The following is a 21,190-nucleotide window of genomic DNA, read 5'->3' as shown; positions in this document are numbered from 1 at the left end:
TGCGAGCTGTAGCAAGAAGGTTTGCTGTGTCTGTCAGCGTAGTGTCCAGAGCATGGAGGCACTACCAGGAGACAGGCCAGTACATCAGGAGACATGGAGGAGGCCGTAGGAGGGCAACAACCCAGCAGCAGGACCGCTACCTCCGCCTTTGTGCAAGGAGGAGCAGGAGGAGCACTGCCAGAGCCCTGCAAAATGACCTCCAGCAGGCCACAAATGTGCATGTGTCTGCTCAAACGGTCAGGAACAGACTCCATGAGGGTGGTATGAGGGCCCGACGTCCACAGGTGGGGGTTGTGCTTACAGCCCAACACCGTGCAGGACGTTTGGCATTTGCCAGAGAACACCAAGATTGGCAAATTCGCCACTGGCGCCCTGTGCTCTTCACAGATGAAAGCAGGTTCACACTGAGCACGTGACAGACATGACAGAGTCTGGAGACGCCGTGGAGAACATTCTGCTGCCTGCAACATCCTCCAGCATGACCGGTTTGGCGATGGGTCAGTCATGGTGTGGGGTGGCAGTTCTTTGGGGGGCCGCACAGCCCTCCATGTGCTCGCCAGATGTAGCCTGACTGCCATTAGGTACCGAGATGAGATCCTCAGACCTCTTGTGAGACCATATTCTGGTGCGGTTGGCCCTGGGTTCCTCCTAATGCAAGACAATGCTAGACCTCATGTGGCTGGAGTGTGTCAGCAGTTCCTGCAAGAGGAAGGCATTGATGCTATGGACTGGCCCGCCCATTCCCCAGACCTGAATCCAATTGAGCACATCTGGGACATCATGTCTCGCTCCATCCACCAACGCCATGTTGCACCACAGACTGTCCAGGAGTTGGCGGATGCTTTAGTCCAGGTCTGGGAGGAGATCCCTCAGGAGACCATCCACCACCTCATCAGGAGCATGCCCAGGCGTTGTAGGGAGGTCTTACAGGCACGTGGAGGCCACACACACTACTGAGCCTCATTTTGACTTGTTTTAAGGACATTACATCAAAGTTGGATCAGCCTGTAGTGTGGTTTTCCACTTTAATTTTGAGTGTGACTCCAAATCCAGACCTCCATGGGTTGATAAATTGGATTTCCATTTATTATTTTTGTGTGATTTTGTTGTCAGCACATTCAACTATGTAAAGAAAAAAGTATTTAATAAGATTATTTCATTCATTCAGATCTAGGATGTGTTGTTTAAGTGTTCCCTTTATTTTTTTGAGCAGTGTAGTATACTGCATAGGCTAAGGCCAGGCACCACACCGAATACAGTATTTTTTAAACCTATGTATACGTATATCAAAATGTCCATTACTGTCACATTCTTCTTCATCAGAAGATAAAGAGAAATCATTGTCGGACCAATACGCAGCAAGATCGTATGTACGCATCTTCTTTATTAAGAAAAAGAAGGGAAACCAAAATAAACACGTACACAAAACACAATGACGAATAACAGTCTGGTAAGGCACAAGGCTATACACAGAACAATCTCCCACAAAACACATACCTATATATAGGACTCTCAATCAAAGGCAACTACAAACACCTGCCTCCAATTGAGAGTCCAACACCCAATTACCTAACATAGAAATACTAAACTAGAGAGAGAACATAGAACATAACCCAAAACCCGGAAATAATAAATCAAACACCCTTCTAAGCAAACCACCACCCCGAACCACAATAAAACAAATACCCTCTGCCACGTCCTGACCAAACTACCATTACTGGTCAGGACGTGACAGTACCCCCCCCCCAAAGGTGCAGACCCCGGATGCACCTCACATAAATAAACAAATACCCTAATACTGGAGGTGGCTCAGGTTCCGGTCTACAACCCCCACCCAACCTGTCCACCCCTGCATAATGCTCAGGGCTGTATAACGTCTCTGGGGGCTCCAGACTGCAGGCAGACTCACTCGGTTCCAGACTGCAGGCAGACTCACTCGGTTGAGGACTGTTGCCGGATACTCTGAGCTGGACACTGTTGCCGGATACTCTGGACTGGACACTGTTGCCGGATACTCTGGACTGGACACTGTTGCCGGATACTCTGGACTGGACACTGTTGCCGGATACTCTGGACTGAGTACTGTCGTTGGAAGCTCGGGACTGGACTGACGCACTGGAAACCTGATGCGTGGTGCTGGATGTGCCAGTTTGGGGACACGCACTTCAGGGCTAGTGCGGGGAGCAGGAACGGGCTGAGTTGGACTGGGCTGACGCACTGGAAGCCTGATGCGTGGTGCTGGTACTGGAGGTATCGGGCCGTGGAGGCGCACTGACGGTCTCGATCGCACCTCCTGCACAACCCGTCCTGGATGGATGGAACTAGTAGCCCTGTACGAGCGGAGTGCTGGTACAGGGCGAACTGGGCTGTGCAGAGGCCTGATGGTTGCCGTGCGTAGAGCGGGCGTAGGGTAGCCTGGACCAAGGAGGCGCACCGGTGACCAGATGTGCTGCGCAGGCATCCTCCTACCAGGCTGGATGACCACTCTAGCACGGCAATTGCGAGGGGCTAGGATCACTCGCACCCGACTGTGCGTGCGTATGGGCGAGATCGTGCGCACTTCCGCATACCTCGGCGCTCTCCACTCCAAACGCTTCCCATAAAAAGCACGGGGAGCTGGCTTAGGTCTACTGCCTGGCCCAGCCAAACTACCCGTGTGCCCCCCCCCCCCCCCAATTTCTTTTATTGGGGGTGCCTCTCCGGCTTAAACGCCAGTCGTGTTCCCCTGTAGCGTTCCCAGTCTTCGCTCCACTTTCTCCATGGGCCCTCTCCGGCCATAATCTCCTCCCACGTCCACTTTTCCCGATAGTCCATATTATTATCCCGTTGCTCCTTACCCCGCTGCTTGGTCCTTGGTTGGTGGGAGATTCTGTCACATTCTTCTTCGTCAGAAGATAAAGAGAAATCATTGTCGGACCAATACGCAGCGAGATTGTATGTACTCATCTTCTTTATTAAGGAGAAGGGAAACCAAAATAAACACGTACACAAACCACAATGCCGCCTAACAGTCTGGTAAGGCACAAGGCTATACACAGAACAACCTCCCACAAAACACAAACAAAACACATACCTATATATAGGACTCTCAATCAAAGGCAACTACCAACACCTGCCTCCAATTGAGAGTCCAACACCCAATTACCTAACATAGAAATACTAAACTAGAGAGAACATAGAAATACAAAAAACATAGAACATAACCCAAAACCCGGAAATAATAAATCAAACACCCTTCTAAGCAAACCACCACCCTGAACCACAATAAAATAAATACCCTCTGCCACGTCCTGACCAAACTACAATACAAATAACCCCTATTACTGGTCAGGACGTAACAATTACGAGTTGAATGTAGACACAAATATGAGATTATTATTATTACACATTTTCTGAAATATTGTATTAAAATATGTAAATGAAGCAATATACAGGTAACTGCCAAAATAAAGGAAACACCAACATAAAGTGTCTTGAAAGACTGTTTGGCCACCACGAGCCAGAACAGATTCAATTCAACTTGGCATAGATTCTACTAGTGTTTGGAACTCTATTGGAGGGATGTGACACCATTCTTCATGACCCTAACACGGAACCCAAACCGGCTGCGCGTGTGCGCCATCGTGCATACATTTATTTTGTCCCCCTACACCAAACGCGATCACGACACGCAGGTTAAAATATCAAAACAAACTCTGAACCAATGATATTAATTTGGGGACAGGTCGAAAAGCATTAAACATTTATGGCAATTTAGCTAGTTAGCTTGCACTTGCTAGCTAATTTGTCCTATTTAGCTAGCTTGCTGTTGCTAGCTAATTTGTCCTGGGATATAAACATTGAGTTGTTATTTTACCTGAAATGCACAAGGTCCTCTACTCCGACAATTAACGGTCAACCGAATCGTTTCTAGTCATCTCTCCTTCCAGGCTTTTTCATCTTTGAACTTATATGGTGATTGGCATCTAAACTTTCATAGTATTACTACACCGACCGGCAACACAGTTCATCTCTCAATCACCCACGTGGGTATAACCAATGAGGAGATGGCACGTGGGTACCTGCTATTATAAACCAATGAGGAGATGGTAGAGGCAGGACTTGCAGCGTGATCTGCGTCAGAAATAGAAAATACTTATATTTTAGCCCTTGGCAATGCAGACGCTCGTTGACGCGCGCGAGCAGTGTGGGTGCAATAATTGAATAACATAGATTTCTAAATTTATTTTGCAATGCTCATGCATGCGATGCGAACGGTGTGGTCAGCCTGTAAGCATGATGGGATGTTAATAGCTTAATTAACTCAGGAACCACACCTGTGTGGAAACACCTGCTTTCTTTCTTCCAAAATACTTTATATCCCTCAATTACTTAAGTGTTTCCATTATTTTGGCAGTTACCTGTACATGTGCCTATTCTGCCTACAAGTGGTGTAAAATATTTAAGTAAAAATAATTTAAAGTACTACTAAAGTATTTTGGCGGGGTATCTGCACTTTACTTTACTATTTACTATTTATATATCATACTTTTATTTCACTACATTCCTAAAGAAAATCATGTAGTTTTTACTCGCTACGTTTTCCCTGAAACCCAAAAGTACCTGTTACATTTTGAATGCTTAGCAGGACAAGAAAATGGTCCAATTACACACTTCTCAAGAGAACTTGGAGTGTGCCCCTGCTACCCCCGCCCCCCCAAAAAGAATGGTGCCATCTGGTTTGCTTAATATAAGGAATTTGAAATTATTTATACTTTTACTTTTAATACTTAAGTATATTTTAGCCATTATATTTACTTTAGATACTTAAGTATATTTAAAACCAAAAACTTTGACTTTTACTCAAGTAGTATTTTACTGGGTGACTTTCCTTCATTAACATGTCAACTTCATAACACACACTGGGGGACATCTATAAGTGGCAAAACAAGCTCTGTGTGCCCTTTCCAAAAATAATTAAATACATGTACGATTGACCCCAAAAAATGATTTGGGTGATTCCATGCAAGGATAGCCCCCAAAAGTGTTTTTGTATCTCAGATTGTTCTGGCAATTCTTACATAGAAACTTAATTGGTAGGAAGGATGTTTGACATGCTTCTTACATTTGTATCACAAACCATTTTTGAGAAAATCATGATGAAAGTGGCCATTTTAGGCCCTTTTTAGACCTGTACATGCCTGTAAGACCCTATGATCTGTGAACCGTACATGATACAGACAACATCTTGTGGTCACTTCTTATAGTTTGCTTTGAAATATAGAGAATGACTAGAATCTGAAAAACACATTTTCACATTAATTTATTCAACATAAAAAATTACCCTTTTCGATTTAGCTTATTTTAGACATATTGTTTGGAGCAATATACTTTTCAAACATTTCAAACATATTTCCAGAGTGGGCTCTGGGACTTTTGAAGATAAGACATATTATAATATGAGAAATTGACATTATAGGTCATTAACCAATCACAGCCCTCCTTTAGGATTGTACATTCAGCAAATCACCAGCAGAGAGAGTTCCCTTTGAATCCATTTTCCCATTCACTGTGTTGGTGGTGCTCATAACTTAAAAATTAGCATAGAGCCCACTCTGGAAATTTGATGTATTGTTCCAAACAATGTCTTAAACTGAACAACATCAAAGAGGGCACTTTTGAGGTGTTAATATTTTTAATGTTGAATAAATGAATGTTTTTAGAATCTAGGCATACTCCATATTTTAGAGCACACTATAAGGTGTGCAAAATTACACCAAGATGTTGCCTGTATCATGGACGAGTTGGCAATGGATGGTAGCCTACAGGGTTGAGTAGACTTGGCATTGAAACTGAGGAAGAGGTGGATGAGAGAGCCTTGCGATTTCACTGAGAAGGTGAAATAAAAGAGTGGAGAAAGTGAGGAGACAAAGATAAGGTCCTGCTTCTGATATCTAAACAGTGTGAGGGATGACTAGATGGGTGGCTCCCGATACAATATTGCTATTTAAACGCTTAACACGTTTACCCTCATAATGTACTGTTATTGTGTGAGATAATTAGAGTTTTTTTTAAAAGTCTATGTTTTTTTGTGCATCTGAAATTGAGACCTGCCTCTTGATTGCATTGTAATGATCTGATCCAGATCTGTGACTGTATGGGTCTGATTAGACAACAACAGCAGTGGCTGCTGAAATTGAAGTGCCTCATGTGACAAGGGACAAATTACCCAGGAGTGCTTTTTACTGAGAAGGAAATTATGGGAGCATTAAGTATGCATTGTTCTGCAGTGTTCAGGATGCTCACTGTCTGTGATTGATTAAACCAAGCTTTTTATGTGTTTTTGCACATAAACGTGATGCAGCTTTGACCGCTTCATTTCTAACCATGTTGATAAGAGCTTGGTTATTATTTAGCCAACTGCAGCAGTTTGGCTGTGAGGCTGTGGATGCCTCCCTCCCTCCAGTCCTTCGTACAGTAGCACGGTGGGTTTAATTGAATACCAGTAGTAAGCCTGAGCGCGAGCCACACTTAGCCACCACTAGTCTCTCTCAGCCTGGCAGGCTTCTGGTCTCCCACGGTGGTAATCCTAAACCCCAGGGTGCCCTTTCCCTTGTTAAAGGGAGCATTAAGAGGAGGGGTCTGCCTGACTGTGTGTGCCTCTTTCTCTGTTTCTTTGACAGTGTGTCTCTGCTCTGACCTCTGGCATCTACAGCTGTGCTGGCCTCTGTTCTCCTGTTCCACGCAGCACTGCACCCAGCAGCACAGCACACAACACACACATGGCCAGCCATCCCTCCCCTCCCCTCCCCTCCTCATCCATAACCCTGACCCCTCTATAGCTTAGCTAGGTGCTCAGTGCTTCTGCTGTGCCCATGTGCTGGTAATGCTGTCCACCTCTCTCTGTTTCTCTCTCTCCCCTCTCTCTCTCTCTTCTTGCCATCTGTTATTATACCTCTCCTCTTCTCCTTTTTTTCCAAAGACAGTGTTGGAACCAGTCATGAATGTTCCATGTGGACATTCATTTTTAATGTCTTGGAGGCAGTCATCAGTGCTCTGTGAGAGTCCACAGACCTCCGAGTCTATCTGATGACATTGATGAGCCAATCAGTCAAAGCTATCATTTGAAAACCTGCAGGACCCTGCTTCTCTCTCCATGCTTTATTCATTTAAAAACCAACAAATTCATTGAATTCATCAGCTTCCTGTTCAGCTTAAAAGGACACACTGCAATGCGTTCATGAATGGCTCATCGCTGTGAAATACTGACATGATAATAACACGGATTCAATTTGTCGATGTTACTACGGGTGACGAAATACTACTTGCATTGAGATTTTATCTGGGTTTCTGATGCTGGATAACATCTATTAATGCCCTGTAACAGTTTTGAAAGCTTGACATGAACATCCCTTCTATATCCAGAGGACAGAAACAGAGCCCTCTGTCTCCTAAGAAAATGTAATATGTAACACTTTTGTATCATCTAATGCTTTATTTGTGTCCAGAAGCTTTTTAGTGTATAATGGGTATTTTAGCTTCCATCATTGTTTTGCCCATGACAGGAAGCGTGACTGATTGCCTCTGTACCGCGTGCTCTTTGTTTGCTGTTCATGTACTGGTAGCTGTGCTGACTGCGCTGGCTTCCTGTGTGTGTGGAACGCTCAGGCTTTGTTGGGGCAGCGGAGCAGAGAGCCCTGTGCAGGCAGCACGGCCAGCGAGGGGTTAAATATTTCACCACCCCCTTGTTTTTCAGAGACGGTAGCACTGATGTCTCTTTGGTCTCGTAGCAGCTTTACCTACCTCACAGAGAGAGCGAGAGGGAAACGGTTAGAAAGGAGAGCATGTCAATGAATTCCTTGTCTGCACCTAAAGGGGAGTATCCCTGGGCTGGAATTTGAGGGATGACGCCCCCCCCCCTTAGATTCCTGGGTCCAAGGCAGGGACTGTTAGTGCTTAATCCTTCTGCAGCTGAAACCTGATACTGAGAGCACGGAGGTGCAGGAGAGTCCGCTAAGCTTTACTTTTATGACGCCAAGTCAGGTCAGCTTGTTTACATCCTTTATTTATTGTCTCTCTCCTTCTGTTCCCTCTCAGAACCACAGACACTAAAGACCTCGCTCTGGTATCATCGCCAAGCATAACTATTGATATTAATGAATTAATAAGTACCTCGGTAATAAGTCACAGAAGGGAAGTATGTGTGTGGGTGTGTGTGTGTGTGTAATACGAGCTTGCAAGTGTGAATTATTGTGTGCGCCTGTGTGTGTGTGTGTGTGTGTGTGTGTGTGTGTGTGTGTGTGTGTGTGTGTGTGTGTGTGTGTGTGTGTGTGTGTGTGTGTGTGTGTGTGTGTGTGTGTGTGTCTGCTCCGTTCTTGTTGTGTAAGACTTTATCATGACCAGGTAATCATTTAACCCTGCTCTCTGGCTCTGGCTGAGCTGATCAGAGAGAGGTGTGAGAAGAATGACAAGGATAGTTTCCTTATTTACACTGCCCTGTGCTCTCTGTCTCAGACCACACACACTGCACAAACTCACACACAGAGACACTAGATGGAAATATACTAAGCAAAAATAGAAACGCGACATGCAACAATTTCACAGATTTGACTGAGTTACAGTTCATATGAGGAAATCAGTCAATTGAAATAGATTCATTAAGCCCTAATTTATGGATTTCACACGACTGGGAATACAGCTATGCATCTAGATACCTTTAAAAAATGGCCCTCTAATGGGCCTCAGGATCTCAGCTTCTTGATATGCCTCACCTGTCAGGTGGACGGCTCCAACCCACTGGCTCCAGGTCATCTATAAGTCTTTGCTAGGTAAAGCCCCGCCTTATCTCAGCTCACTGGTCACCATAGCAACACCCACCCGTAGCACACGCTCCAGCAGGTATATTTCACTGGTCATCCCCAAAGCCAACACCCCATTTGGCCACCTTTCCTTCCAGTTCTCTGCTGCCAATGACTGGAACGAATTGCAAAAATCACTGAAGCTTCAGACTCATATCTCCCTCACTAACTTTAAACATCGGCTGTCGGAACAGCTTACCGATCACTGCACCCATACACAGCCCATCTGTAAATAGCCCACCCAACTACCTCATCCCCATATTGTTATTTATTTTTGTTGCTCTTTTGCACCCCAGTATCTCTACCTGCACATCATCATCTGCACATCTATCACTCCAGTGTTAATGCTAAATTGTAATTATTTCGCCACTATGGCCTATTTATTGCCTTACCTCCCTAATCTTACTACATTTGCACACACTGTATATAGATTTTTATATTGTGTTATTTTTTGACTGTACATTTGTTTATACCATGTGCAACTCTGTGTTGTTGTTTTTGTCGCACTGCTTTGCTTTATCTTGACCAGGTCGCAGTTGTAAATGAGAACTTGTTCTCAACTGGCCTACCTGGTTAAATAAAGGTGAAATATAACATTTAAACAGGGATGTAAACAAATTTGTGCACAACATTTTAGAGAAATATGCACTTTGTACATATGGAAAATGTATTTTATTTCAGGAACCAGCTCATGGGACCAACACTTTTCATGTTGCATTGATATTTTTGTTCAGTGTAGATGGACACTAGATGGAGAGTCCTCAATCAGCTCTCTCTCTCTCTCTCTCTCTCTCTCTCTCTCATATGTCACCAGGTCAAGGGAAGAGGAAAGAGTCTTCCAGTTATGTTACTGTAAGGCAAAGATGAAAGGAGTGCAGCAGATAAAAAGATGAAAACACGACAGTCCCCAGTGACCTTGGCCATAATCTTTAGCTTCATTTTCTATCTGCCCTCAAAAGGCAATACTCGTGTCTCTGAAAAGCAGACAATTCGAAACCTTCTCTGTTGCATTCCACTATTGATCTGAGCAAATCTGTATTCAAGCCATTCAAAATGCAGTCGTTTGAGTTACTGACCTAAATTAATGTTTATTACAGCCTCTCTGTGCCAGCGGCCTTCAGGGCCTTAACAGCCTACAAACACCTTCTGAATTACATTTTATCCCTGGCAGAAGAAGCAGATTTCAAAGTGACAATCACATAATCGCTATCACCTTGCTCTTGGTGTTGATGATTGACCCTGCAGGTGATTACAGAGTAAGGAAACATCAAAGTGGCCCAGCAATATGGCTGGGAATTGCCAGGGACCTCACAATACGATATTATCACGATACTTATGTGCCGATACAATATGTATTGCGATTCCCACGATTCTCATGATATCTATTGTGATTAGATACTGTGATTTTATTGCGATTTGATGTTCCAAACATATTGCTCATCATATGTCTGCTGCAGAGGGACAAGAGAGAGCTATGAGAAAACAAGTTTGGATCAGTCATGGAAATAAAAGTGCTGAAAACAAATTGTCTCCCTATTTTAAAAAAATGATGGAGAACTAGCTTTGAAGGACAAATACTGGAGTTTTGGTGCAGGTACAGCCAACTAGCACAAAAATAATATTGCGATATTGTCTAACGATACGATATATCAGCAAAAATAATATCCTGATATGCAGTGGTGTAAAGTACTTAAGTAAAAATACTTTAAAATACTACTAAAGTAATTTATTGGGGGGGTATCTGTACTTTACTATTTAATTTTTGGAAAACTTTTACTTTTACTTCACTACATTCCTGTTGAAAATAATGTACTTTTTATTTCATACATTTTCTCTGACACCCAAAAGTACTTGTTACATTTTGAATGCTTAGCAGGACAGGAAATTGGTACAATTCACACACTTATCAAGAGAACATCCCTGGTCTTCCCTACTGCCTCTGATCTAGCGGACTCACTAAACACATATGCTTCATTTGTAAATGATGTCTGAGTGTTGGAGTGTTCCCCTGGCTAGCTGTAAATAAATCAATTCAATTAAATTGTGCCGCTATACAAGTTACAATTTTACCTTTACTTTTGATACTAAAATATAAACCAGATACTCTACTTTGACTTGAGTAGTATTTCACTGGGTGACTTTCACTTCTACTTAAGTCATTTTCTTTTAAGGTATCTTTACTTTTACACAAGTATGACAATTGAGTACTTTTTCTGTTTCCTCCATCACTAGCCAGCAATGTGTGCTGTTTGATATGATGGCAGAAGGAGACGGTATTGAGTGCATCATGTCTCAAAGGCAGTAGGTAGGCAGATTGTCAGCAGCACATCAAGGTGGTTTATTATGGGACTGGAAGCTGGCAGACAGTAGCATGCACAGTAATCAGACAGTGTACAGTTATTGTGCTTTTTTATTCTATAGCACACATCAATATCTGTCACCATAACTCCATGGTTTCTTTGTGTTTAATGGATTGACCAGTCTGTTCCTTCTACATTCACCTGGCAGTCTATTCTATTGTGCTTGTAGGTGTGGATAGTTCATTTTCACTCTGCTGGAAAGCATGTTCTTGCTAGTGAGTGTGAATGAATTCTCTTGAGACCAAACTCTAACCTAGCTGGCTAAGGCTGTTTGCTCATGAGCACTGTGTGTATTTTCTGTGTAGCTGTGTAGGTGTAACGTGTGTATTTCTCTGCTATTTGTGTAGGTGTGACATCAGGAGCAGAGCTCTCCTTCACCCTGGAGCCCAGTGACATCATCGCGGTGCAGGAGCAGCCCCTCATGCTGCACTGTCAGGTGGACGGTATCCCACCAATCACCACGCAGTGGAGGAGGAACGGCATCCTCCTGGTGGATGACCAATACTACACCATGTTCCACAACGGCACTCTGCTGATTGGACGCTTCCAGAGGACCAAGTCTGACGGCTCAACCGATGAAGGGGATTATGAGTGTGTGGGCCAGAACTCCTTTGGTCTGGTGGTGAGCCGCAGGGCCAGGGTGCAGGCTGCCAGTAAGTGTTCCTTTAATAACCTTGCTACGGGGGTTATCACTGCCATGGTAGTACCATGTTATTACAATGTTATTGACAAGCATAATTAGCAATCCCCAACATATTACCAACATTGGCAATAGGAGAGGTATTTGTTGATTGCTAGCAAGTATGACTTAATGAATACAATTATGCATACAATAACTCAATAATATGTAGGTTTAAGTTTAAATCCTCTTCATGCATTTATTTTCGTCACTATTGTTGGAAGGTGGCGAAATCTGCCGTTGGGTTTGTCAACCCTCGTCTACAGTATGCCTCTCATGTAGCCGACCGCTGCTGGAGGCGTGGCCGTACAGTCAGAGTAACCAGCGGGCTGCTGTATTTACCAAGCTTTAATGTTGGAGCCACGTTATGTTTGGATCAGCCCAGTATGAGCGACTTAGGGAGCGAGGGATGTGATGGTTTTACAAAGAAGCCTTATTTCCAAAGGTGCATTAGCATTTTGGATTTTGCCCTCCCTTCGTGTAATGTTGCACGTCCCTAGTAATATTTCATACTTAATCTGTGCTCTTCTCTGGAATTTACTGTTAGCAAGCCTTCATACTTGGCGTTCACACTGCGTTGTTGTGCCTGCTGTAATCTCAATGTGTTGCTGATGGCCCTCTCGCTGGTTGCTGGTACCAAGATCAATTTTCTGCGCTCCGCTCTAGCCACAAAGCTCTTTTTTGGATTCACTTGAGTTCCACGTCAAGTGCTAAGCATTGGAACCATGGCACAGTGATAACATACTTACAATCTGTCTCTTTGGTGGAGAGAAAATGTGGCTGTTTGGTTCAGTCTCTCAGAGCAGTCTCTATTGAACTCTATCCTTCTCGCTCTCTCTCTTTCTCTCTTTTTTCTCTCCCCGTTCCATTTCTCTCCCCCTCTCTCTCTCTATCACCGTCTCCATGTGTGTATCCCCCCATCAAAAATAGCCATCCCTCTGTCCTCTAGCCCTCTGCTCTGTTTGACCAGACATGTGGCTGTTGTTTGGAGAGAGACATAGAACAGCACTGTGCTGGACACTGCCTCCTCTCTTATTCCTGCCTTGGTGTTTCTCATACTGATACTGTGGCTATGTACACTGCACAGTGTATGTGTAGATTACACTGTAAACACACGGCTATTGCGTTGTCAAGGCTGTGCTTGACTTGACTGGAAACAGAAGAAAACATAGTGGAGATGGTCATTTAAACACATAGACAGTTTTCACGGTGGAGTTATTCCAGTGGAGGCTGCTGGGGGGAGGACGGCTCATGATAATGCCTGGTATGGAGTCAGCGGAGTGGTATCAACCACATGGTAACCATGTTTTTGATGTGTTTGATACCATTCCATTGACTCCATTCCAGCCATTATCATGAGCCGTCCTCCCCTCAGCAGCCTCCGCTGACTTAGTCTCAAAGTGAATGTGTTATGCTATGTGGCGCTTGTTATTTTCAGAAGGTCTTCTTGCTTTGTGAGGCTTCGGGTCGTTGTAACTGAACAGTGAAGTGACCATAGAGCAGAGGATTGGTGGTGTCTTACCAGTAAGGCAGCCACAGTAATTGATGTGGTCTCCAAGCTTGTGCAGCAGCCTTTGTCCTTTAACGGCTAATAGAAGATCCTTTGTATTGAACTCTGTACGTTCATATGTTTGTTAATGATGATGTGGTGTGCTCCAGTGCTCCAGTGCTCCAGTGCTCCAGCGCTCCAGTGCTCCATTGCTGTGCAGTGCTGGAGAACAATAGACAAACCCATGTGTTTCTGTGGAAGAAAGAAAAACGGCATATGTCAGTGACTTACACTGGAGAACAATGGGTAAATTGAATGTGCAGTATTCTTTAAAGAAAACCTTTGTGTTTGCACACACACACACACACAAACACACACACACACACACACACACACACACACACACACACACACACACACACACACACACACACACACACACACACACACACACACACACACACACACACACACACACACACACACACACACACACACACACACACACACACACACACACACACACACTTGCCTACAATATAGTAACTCTAATGCACAGGCATCCACTCACACCAGAGGTCATGGGGAGTAATCAAAGCAACACCTTTGTGATACTGTACAGTTAAGCGTTTCTGAAAGCTCTTCTGTGCTGCGTCGAGTTACACACTGACAGACAAAGGCTGGCAGAGGGCTTAGATTCCTGCCCTGTGTGTAACACAGGCCAGGAAGGAGACAGCTCACTGCTGTGCTGTTGTGTCCATGCGGCCTCGCCGCTCAATGGGACCGAGGTGGCTAAGTGGTCACAGGGAGGGCCTTGTATCTCGCAGGCCACGGGAAAAAGTAATCCCTACGCAGTGGTGCCGCCAGACACAAGAAACCTTTTATAACCTCCTTAGGGAGGCTTTCTCTCAAAAGTCAGCCCATAGTTACCGTTTCAGCACCTCCCCGCTTTTACATGAGAGAAAATCCTGGATTTGGCTATTCCATGAATGATTATTTATGATTTAGTGGTCTGAGAGTGGAGTGGATGTCAAACCGGAGGGGGGGTTGAAATGAAAATCTCTGCTGATAGCACCTGAGGAATATTTTTTATTTATTTGACCTTTATTTAACTAGACAAGTCAGTTAAGAACTAATTCTTATTTACAAAGACGGCCTACCCTGGCCAAACCTGGGCCAATTGTGCACCGCCCTGTGGGACTTCCAATCGCAGCTAGATTTGAACCAGGTATTGATATGCAGTGCCTTACACCGCTGCGTCACTCGAGCATGCCCATAGCAGGTATAATAATGGAATTATTTATTTCAGCAATGTTAGTCCAGTATGCATTATGCATTGCTTTATAATGTAAGTTATCTGTTCCTGTCTGATTAGCTTTGAGTCTATTATCATTTGAAAGAGTTGGCCAACATTTGCATTTTATTCTCTTAATTGTGTGGTTGACCCTGCTGACTTTGTATATAGAATCATTGACCAGAAGGGGAATTTATGAGGAGAACAGAATAAAGACACAGGATGAATTTGAATTTTGGGACCAATTAGAATATTCACTGCTGAGGGGGATGGCTAATATTAGGTCTTGTCTACAGCTGGTATTACAAACAACCTTTCATATCCAGTGATACAATGAATGTGTCACACAATGAATCTACTCATGTATCCACACCTGGCCAGCACATATCTCTCTGATCTCTCTGAATTTGCTCCACAATCTGATTACAGGATGTACTAGGATGTAATGTTATGTGCAGACAGCTTCTTTCTCTCTGTGTCAAGTACAAGCTCATTACCTCGGGAGGTAGGGCTTTTTCCACCCCTGGCTGCTCTTGAACAGATAATGGTGCGCTCTGTTCTCTTCTGGGCTTCCTTCCTTTTTGTTTTTCAGGGTCACTTAAATGGATGACCCCTGCCCTGTGACTTATATTGATTTGCTTAAGGATTACTGATGGTCTGGAGGTCACATTCTGACATTATGGCCTTTGACCCCTAAGGAGGGTGTGTTGAGAAAGGGCCCCATTCTAATGAAGCATGTGATATTTACCTGCTGGGAATAGGGAGGCGCTGTGTCCTGACATGCCTACCATATGATAGTAACCATGTGTGTGTGTGTGTGTGTGTTTTGCGTGCCGATGTTGGACTCAGGCAATTGATGTCTTTGTTGAGTGACAAAAGAAGCTAAGTGCAGGGCCTACTCCTTAATGAATCTTTACTTGGTTATCTGAGCCTGCAGGACAACAGGCTTCAGGACAGGAGGAAGCAATCATTGTGAAAAAGAACAGCTGGGCATTTTCACGGTAACGGAATTACGCTTTGACAAAGTTTAACAAACTATACAACTCTATGCACAAGGACTACTTTTAACAATTTCCACTGAAAAATGTACATAAAAACTAATTTAGTGGAAGAACTGTGCAGATGCAAACTTTGGTAACAGATTTACGGTAAAATCTCCCTCAGTGGTTGTTCCACTGGATATTATAAGGTGAATGCACCAATTTGTAAGTCGCTCTGGATAAGAGCGTCTGCTAAATGACTTAAATGTAAATGTAAATGTTTTTATGCCACGTTTTCTAAAAACTCTGTTAAATATCTGCTCTGAATGAAGATTAAAAGATGTCTGCAGAAAGAATGAGGTGTCAGCTATGATAGGGCACATTGAGTTAAAAAAAATAATATTTTGTTTATTGAACTACAGTAAGTGAAGTGGATTTACACCCGGTAACAGAATTACGATAACGGAATTACATCATGGATCCCTGATCTGTACTACACAGAAATGCATAATTATGGATATGAATGTCATTCTCCTCATGTTTTCACAAGTTTGGAGCACAGTAGAGTACAGTGCAGTATAATAGCAGAGTAGAGTAGGATAGAGTAGAGTTCAGTTGCGTACAGTAGAGATCAGTATAGTAGAGTTCAGTAAAGTACAGTACAGTAAAGTAGAGTATAGTATAGTTCTGTACAGTAGAGTACAGTACAATATACTCTACTCTACTATACTCTACTTTTCTTCACTGTACTGTACTGTACTGTAGTGTAAAGTGTAAAGATATGTGGGTTTTTAGTAAAGGAATTACAAGTCACTGTAAACTTACAGAAGGTATACCTTTTAAGACTTTTTAAGGTAGATGTTTTCTAAGACCCCTTTTCCATCTGTTTACCCAGAAATCAAATACATTACTTATGCCTAATTTTTAAGATGGAAAATTGTTGAAAAATGTATCTATTCCTTTATTTTCCATTAATATAGACTCATAGCTTTCATTTGACATCCAATTTGAAATGCTCCTAAAAACTTCACATGTTGGTGCTAATGGGTCTTTTTCAATGGAAATGCCCAGGAGAGAACGGACAAATGGGCTCCTCAGGAATTCACAGCCCCAACGTCCCATGATGCCATCGTGGCGTGGTCATTGTCTATTGTTGTTTGGGAAAATGGTGGTTAAGGCATGATCCTCTCAGTAAAGGTCTGTAAAGGTCTCTGTGTGCTCCTGGGTGCACTGTCGCAAACATGAAATGCTTCTGGGCTTACAAACCAGAGTCAATGTCCCTTTGATAGCAGCACGTACAGATGCCCTGCTAGATATGGAGTTTGATCTATGAGTCATTACACATCATGAGGGGCTTGAACAATCCACACTGGGTATTGTTATCATGTGAAGCAAAATCCATATTTCCTTCTTCAAACGCAGTGGGCCTAGTTCTTGTTTTTTTTTATATCATCCAGTTGGAGCCTTTGTTAGTTTTGTTTTTTATTCTTCAGTAAACAAATGTGATGGACTGGAGTGATTCACTGCTGGATGGAGCCAATGACCTATATAAACCCTGGATTGCAGATTTTTTTTATTTTACATATTTATGATTAGCTCACATAATATAATTTAAAAGCATGCATTAAGGTGTCCGTAATAGAATAAACATGGCATAAACTAATGTAGACATTCATAAATGAATTTCTATAGCTTCCAATATATTTTTTACGACAGTGGGGGAGTGCCAAAATGGGGGTGCGGTAGCTTCAGTCGTCTAGTGTATATATAAATCTATGGATGAAGCGCAGTAGGAATCAACCCTGGCTCACCCGATGGAGGAGACATGAGAAGAGATGTGGCAAAAGTGAAACAGCTCTGCTCTTCTTTCCTCCCAGGGTGGAGGGACAGGTGAAGGAAGGGAGTATTTCTCACACCTTCCTCCCCCCTCAGAGTTTGAACTACATATTGATTATCTCAGGGTACACCATCGGGGCCTTTCTGTCTGTCCACCTATCTCCAGCCAGTGGAGTGGAGTGGAGGGAAGAAGTGTTGCTGGGAGGTGAAAAAATGCTTTGATGATGTTATCAGCCTCTGAATGTTTCCGTTTCTGTTACATGCCTCTACTTAGCTCTCAGCTGTTCCTGTATTGCACTTTTGGGGGGTTGTCTAAATACTTGGTACAGAGGATTGTGATACAGGAAGAAGTGTGAAAGCGAATTAGCTATAAGGAAGGAAGGAACACAGAGGCAGACAGGAGTGCTGGGTAATGTTCTGTCAGTGCAGCAGGCCTCTCCTAGGGAAGACACTAATAGCCAACCTCCAGCAGGGGCAGTTTAGCATATGAGAGAGGCTTGAACCATTTCAGATCTCTTTTATCCTTTTAGGGCCCACCAATAGAGAAATACATTTGAGACGGGAAGGAAGCTGAGACCTTTTTTCTCTCCGTTAAAGACAGGTGGCATAGATCTGTTGCTCAAGACTTCTAAAGATCAAAGGATATTTTTTGTCTGATGTATTTGTCTGTGTTGGGGCTCATGCTCAATTTGTACTTTAGGGTAATTTGTGTGCATTACAGCCTGGCTCCCTGCACCACGGCACCATGGCAGGCCCAGTAACAGGCAGGCAGGGCTGCCATGCAAATGGTGGCGCGATTAGTGAAGCCTCTTTATAGCCCCCCTCAGATAAAGTGTCCCGCCCGGCCCTCAACCCCATCCACCATAAATTGTTCTTCTTATTTACTTGTCTGCCATGTGTGTGAGCTCTCTGCTGGGAGCTGGTGCAGCATGGGCTCGCTCAATTGGCCAGCCGTCCAGGAAACACTTATTTTTGTAAATGTTATCTCTTTGATGGCTTTGCCTCTCTCCCTCTCCTTCTCCGTCTCTCCCTCCCATTTCTCTTGGAGTTCCTCATTAGCTTAGGCTCAGGAAGCTTTTCATCATTTCAATTAATTACAGCGCTCAGTATAGTAGACTGGCCGGACCAGCGGTTTACTGATTGGTCCACCTTTTATGCCCCTCACGCCTGTCACCAGGCAACTGATCATAAAAGCCCTCGCTTACAAAATAGGATCAATCGAAATGACAGGCTTTTGTCCCCTTTTTTATGCATTAATTGGAAAGAGTTTAAGCTTTGTTAAGTTATAATTTATTTTAATTCTGGGGACCATTCAGGCTCTGAGTCTGTAATTGACCTGGGTAACCCTGGGGTGATCAAGAGAAGCACGGTGGGGTGTTGGGTGGAAAAAAGGAAAGGCCAAACATGAAGAGTGAAGTTGAAAATAGACAAATAGGTACAACTCCAATCTGACTACCATTTGTGTGTGTTTTCTATACATACAGTATCCCAGACAGATGGTGTTTAATTGCCCTCCCAGCCTAACGCTGGGATGTTGAATGATAGTTTATAAAACAGAAGATGCAGGGGCTGTCAGGGATTAAAAAGAGGAGCAGAATGGAAGAGAGAGGCTACCTGTAACAACACTGTCATCTGTGTGAATGTAACGATCAGTTCCTCTCAAATCACATTTTTGTATTGAAGTCAATGTACCCAAGCAAGTGCTTTTTTCAAATGTATTATTTAGCTAGGCAAGTCAGTTAAGAACAAATTCTTATTTACAATGACAGCCTAACGGGGAACACTGGGTTAACTGCCTTGTTCAGGGGCAGAACGACAGATTTTTACCTTGTCAGCTCAGGGATTTGATCCAACAGCCTTTCAGTCACTGGCCCAACACTCTATCCACTAGTCTACCTTCAGTAGCCTCAATAGCCTACTGTAGATCTTCATTGCAAAACAGTGTGTTTTTATCAGTTATTTGGTTACGTGAATACATTTAGTATAGTTTTATCTAAAAAATATAACTTCTTTTAATGTTTCACAATTTACTGTTTTCTGAAATTCACTGAGTAGGATGGTCCTCCCCTTCCTCATCTAAGGAGCCTCCACTGGCATTTAGAAGATATAATTGTTGTTTTCTATGGCATAGTCAATATCCAAGATATCCATAAATTCCTCAAGATCAAAAAGGATGCCACTACTTTGCCTTGGAGCAATTCGGTGCCATTATTACATGCACCGAATACAACAGGTGTAGACCTTAAAGTGAAATGCTTACTTACAAGCCCTTAACCAACAATGCAGTTTTAAGAATAATACCAAAAAAAGAAATAAAAGTAACAAATAATTAAAAAGCAGCAGTAAACAATAGCAAGGCTATATACAGGGGGTACCGGTACAGAGTCAGTGTGCGGGGCACCGGTTAGTCGAGGTAATTGAGATAATATGTACATGTAGGTAGAGTTAGTAAGGTGACTATGCATAGATAATAACAGAGAGTAGCAGCAGAGTTTCATGGCTTGGGGGTAGAAGATGTTTAGAAGCCTCTTGGACCTAGACTTGGCGCTCCGGTACCGCTTGTCGTGCGGTAGCAGAGAGAACAGTCTATGACTAGGGTGGCTGGAGTCTTTGACCATTTTTAGGGCCTTCCTCTGACACCGCCTGGTATAGAGGTCCTGGATGGCAGAAAGCTTGGCCCCAGTGATGTACTGGGCCGTACGCACTACCCTCTGTAGTGCCTTGCGGTCAGAGGCCGAGCAGTTGCATTACCAGGCAGTGATGCAACCCATCAGGATGCTCTTGATGATGCAGCTGTAGAACCTTTTGAGGATCTGAGGACCCATGCCAAATCTTTTCAGTCTCCTGAGGGGGAATAGGTTTTGTTGTGCCCTCTTCATGACTGTCTTGGTGTGCTTGGACCATGTTAGTTTGTTGGTGATGTGGATATGAACAAGGAGTACAGGATTGGACTGAGTACGCACCCCTGAGAGGCCCTCGTGTTGAGGATCAGCGATGCGGATGTGTTGTTACCTACCCTTAATACCTGGGGGAGGCCCGTCAGGAAGTCCAGGATCCAGTTGCAGAGGGAGGTGTTTAGTCCCAGGGTCCTTAGCTTAGTGATGAGCTTTGAGGGCACTATAGTGTTGAACGCTGAGTTGTAGTCAATGAATAGCATTCTCACATAGGTGTTCCTTTTGTCCAGGTGTGAAAGGTCAGTGTGGAGTGCAATAGAGATTGCATCATCTGTGGATCTATTGGGGTCGATATGCAAATTGGAGTGGGTCTAGGGTTTCTGGGATAATGATGTTGATGTGAGCCATGACCAGCCTTTCAAAGCACTTCATGGCTACAGACATGAGTGCTACGAGTCGGTGGTCATTTAGGCAAGTTACCTTAGTGTTCTTGGGCACAGGGCCTATGGTGGTCTGCTTGAAACATGTTGGTATTACAGACTCAGACAGGGAGAGGTTGAAAATGTCAGTGAAGACACTTGCCAGTTGGTCAGCGCCTGCTCGGAGTACACATCCTGGTAATCTGTCTGGCCCTGCGGCCTTGTGAATGTTGACCTGTTTAAAGGTCTTACTCACATTGGCTGCGGAGAGCGTGATCACACATCCGGAACAGCTGATGCTCTCATGTATGTTTCAGTGTTACTTGCCTTGAAGCGTGCATAGAAGTGATTTAGCTCATCTGGTAGGCTAGTGTCACTGGGCAGCTCTCGGCTGTGCTTCCC

General features: G+C 43.7%; 1 protein-coding gene across 1 annotated transcript in view; it reads left to right on the top strand.

The window, feature by feature from the left end:
• Positions 1-21,190, top strand: part of igdcc3 (immunoglobulin superfamily, DCC subclass, member 3) — a 113,421-nt gene that overhangs the window by 3,857 nt on the left and 88,374 nt on the right. The window contains exon 2 of the mRNA XM_014175440.2: positions 11,545-11,850. Within this exon, the coding sequence (XP_014030915.1) occupies positions 11,545-11,850 (306 nt within the window). The remainder of the gene's footprint in view (positions 1-11,544; positions 11,851-21,190) is intronic.

The sequence above is a fragment of the Salmo salar genome, chromosome ssa26 (assembly GCF_905237065.1).
Source record: "Salmo salar chromosome ssa26, Ssal_v3.1, whole genome shotgun sequence".
Classification (NCBI taxonomy): Eukaryota; Metazoa; Chordata; class Actinopteri; order Salmoniformes; family Salmonidae; genus Salmo; species Salmo salar.
This window is presented reverse-complemented; position numbering and strand designations above follow the sequence as displayed.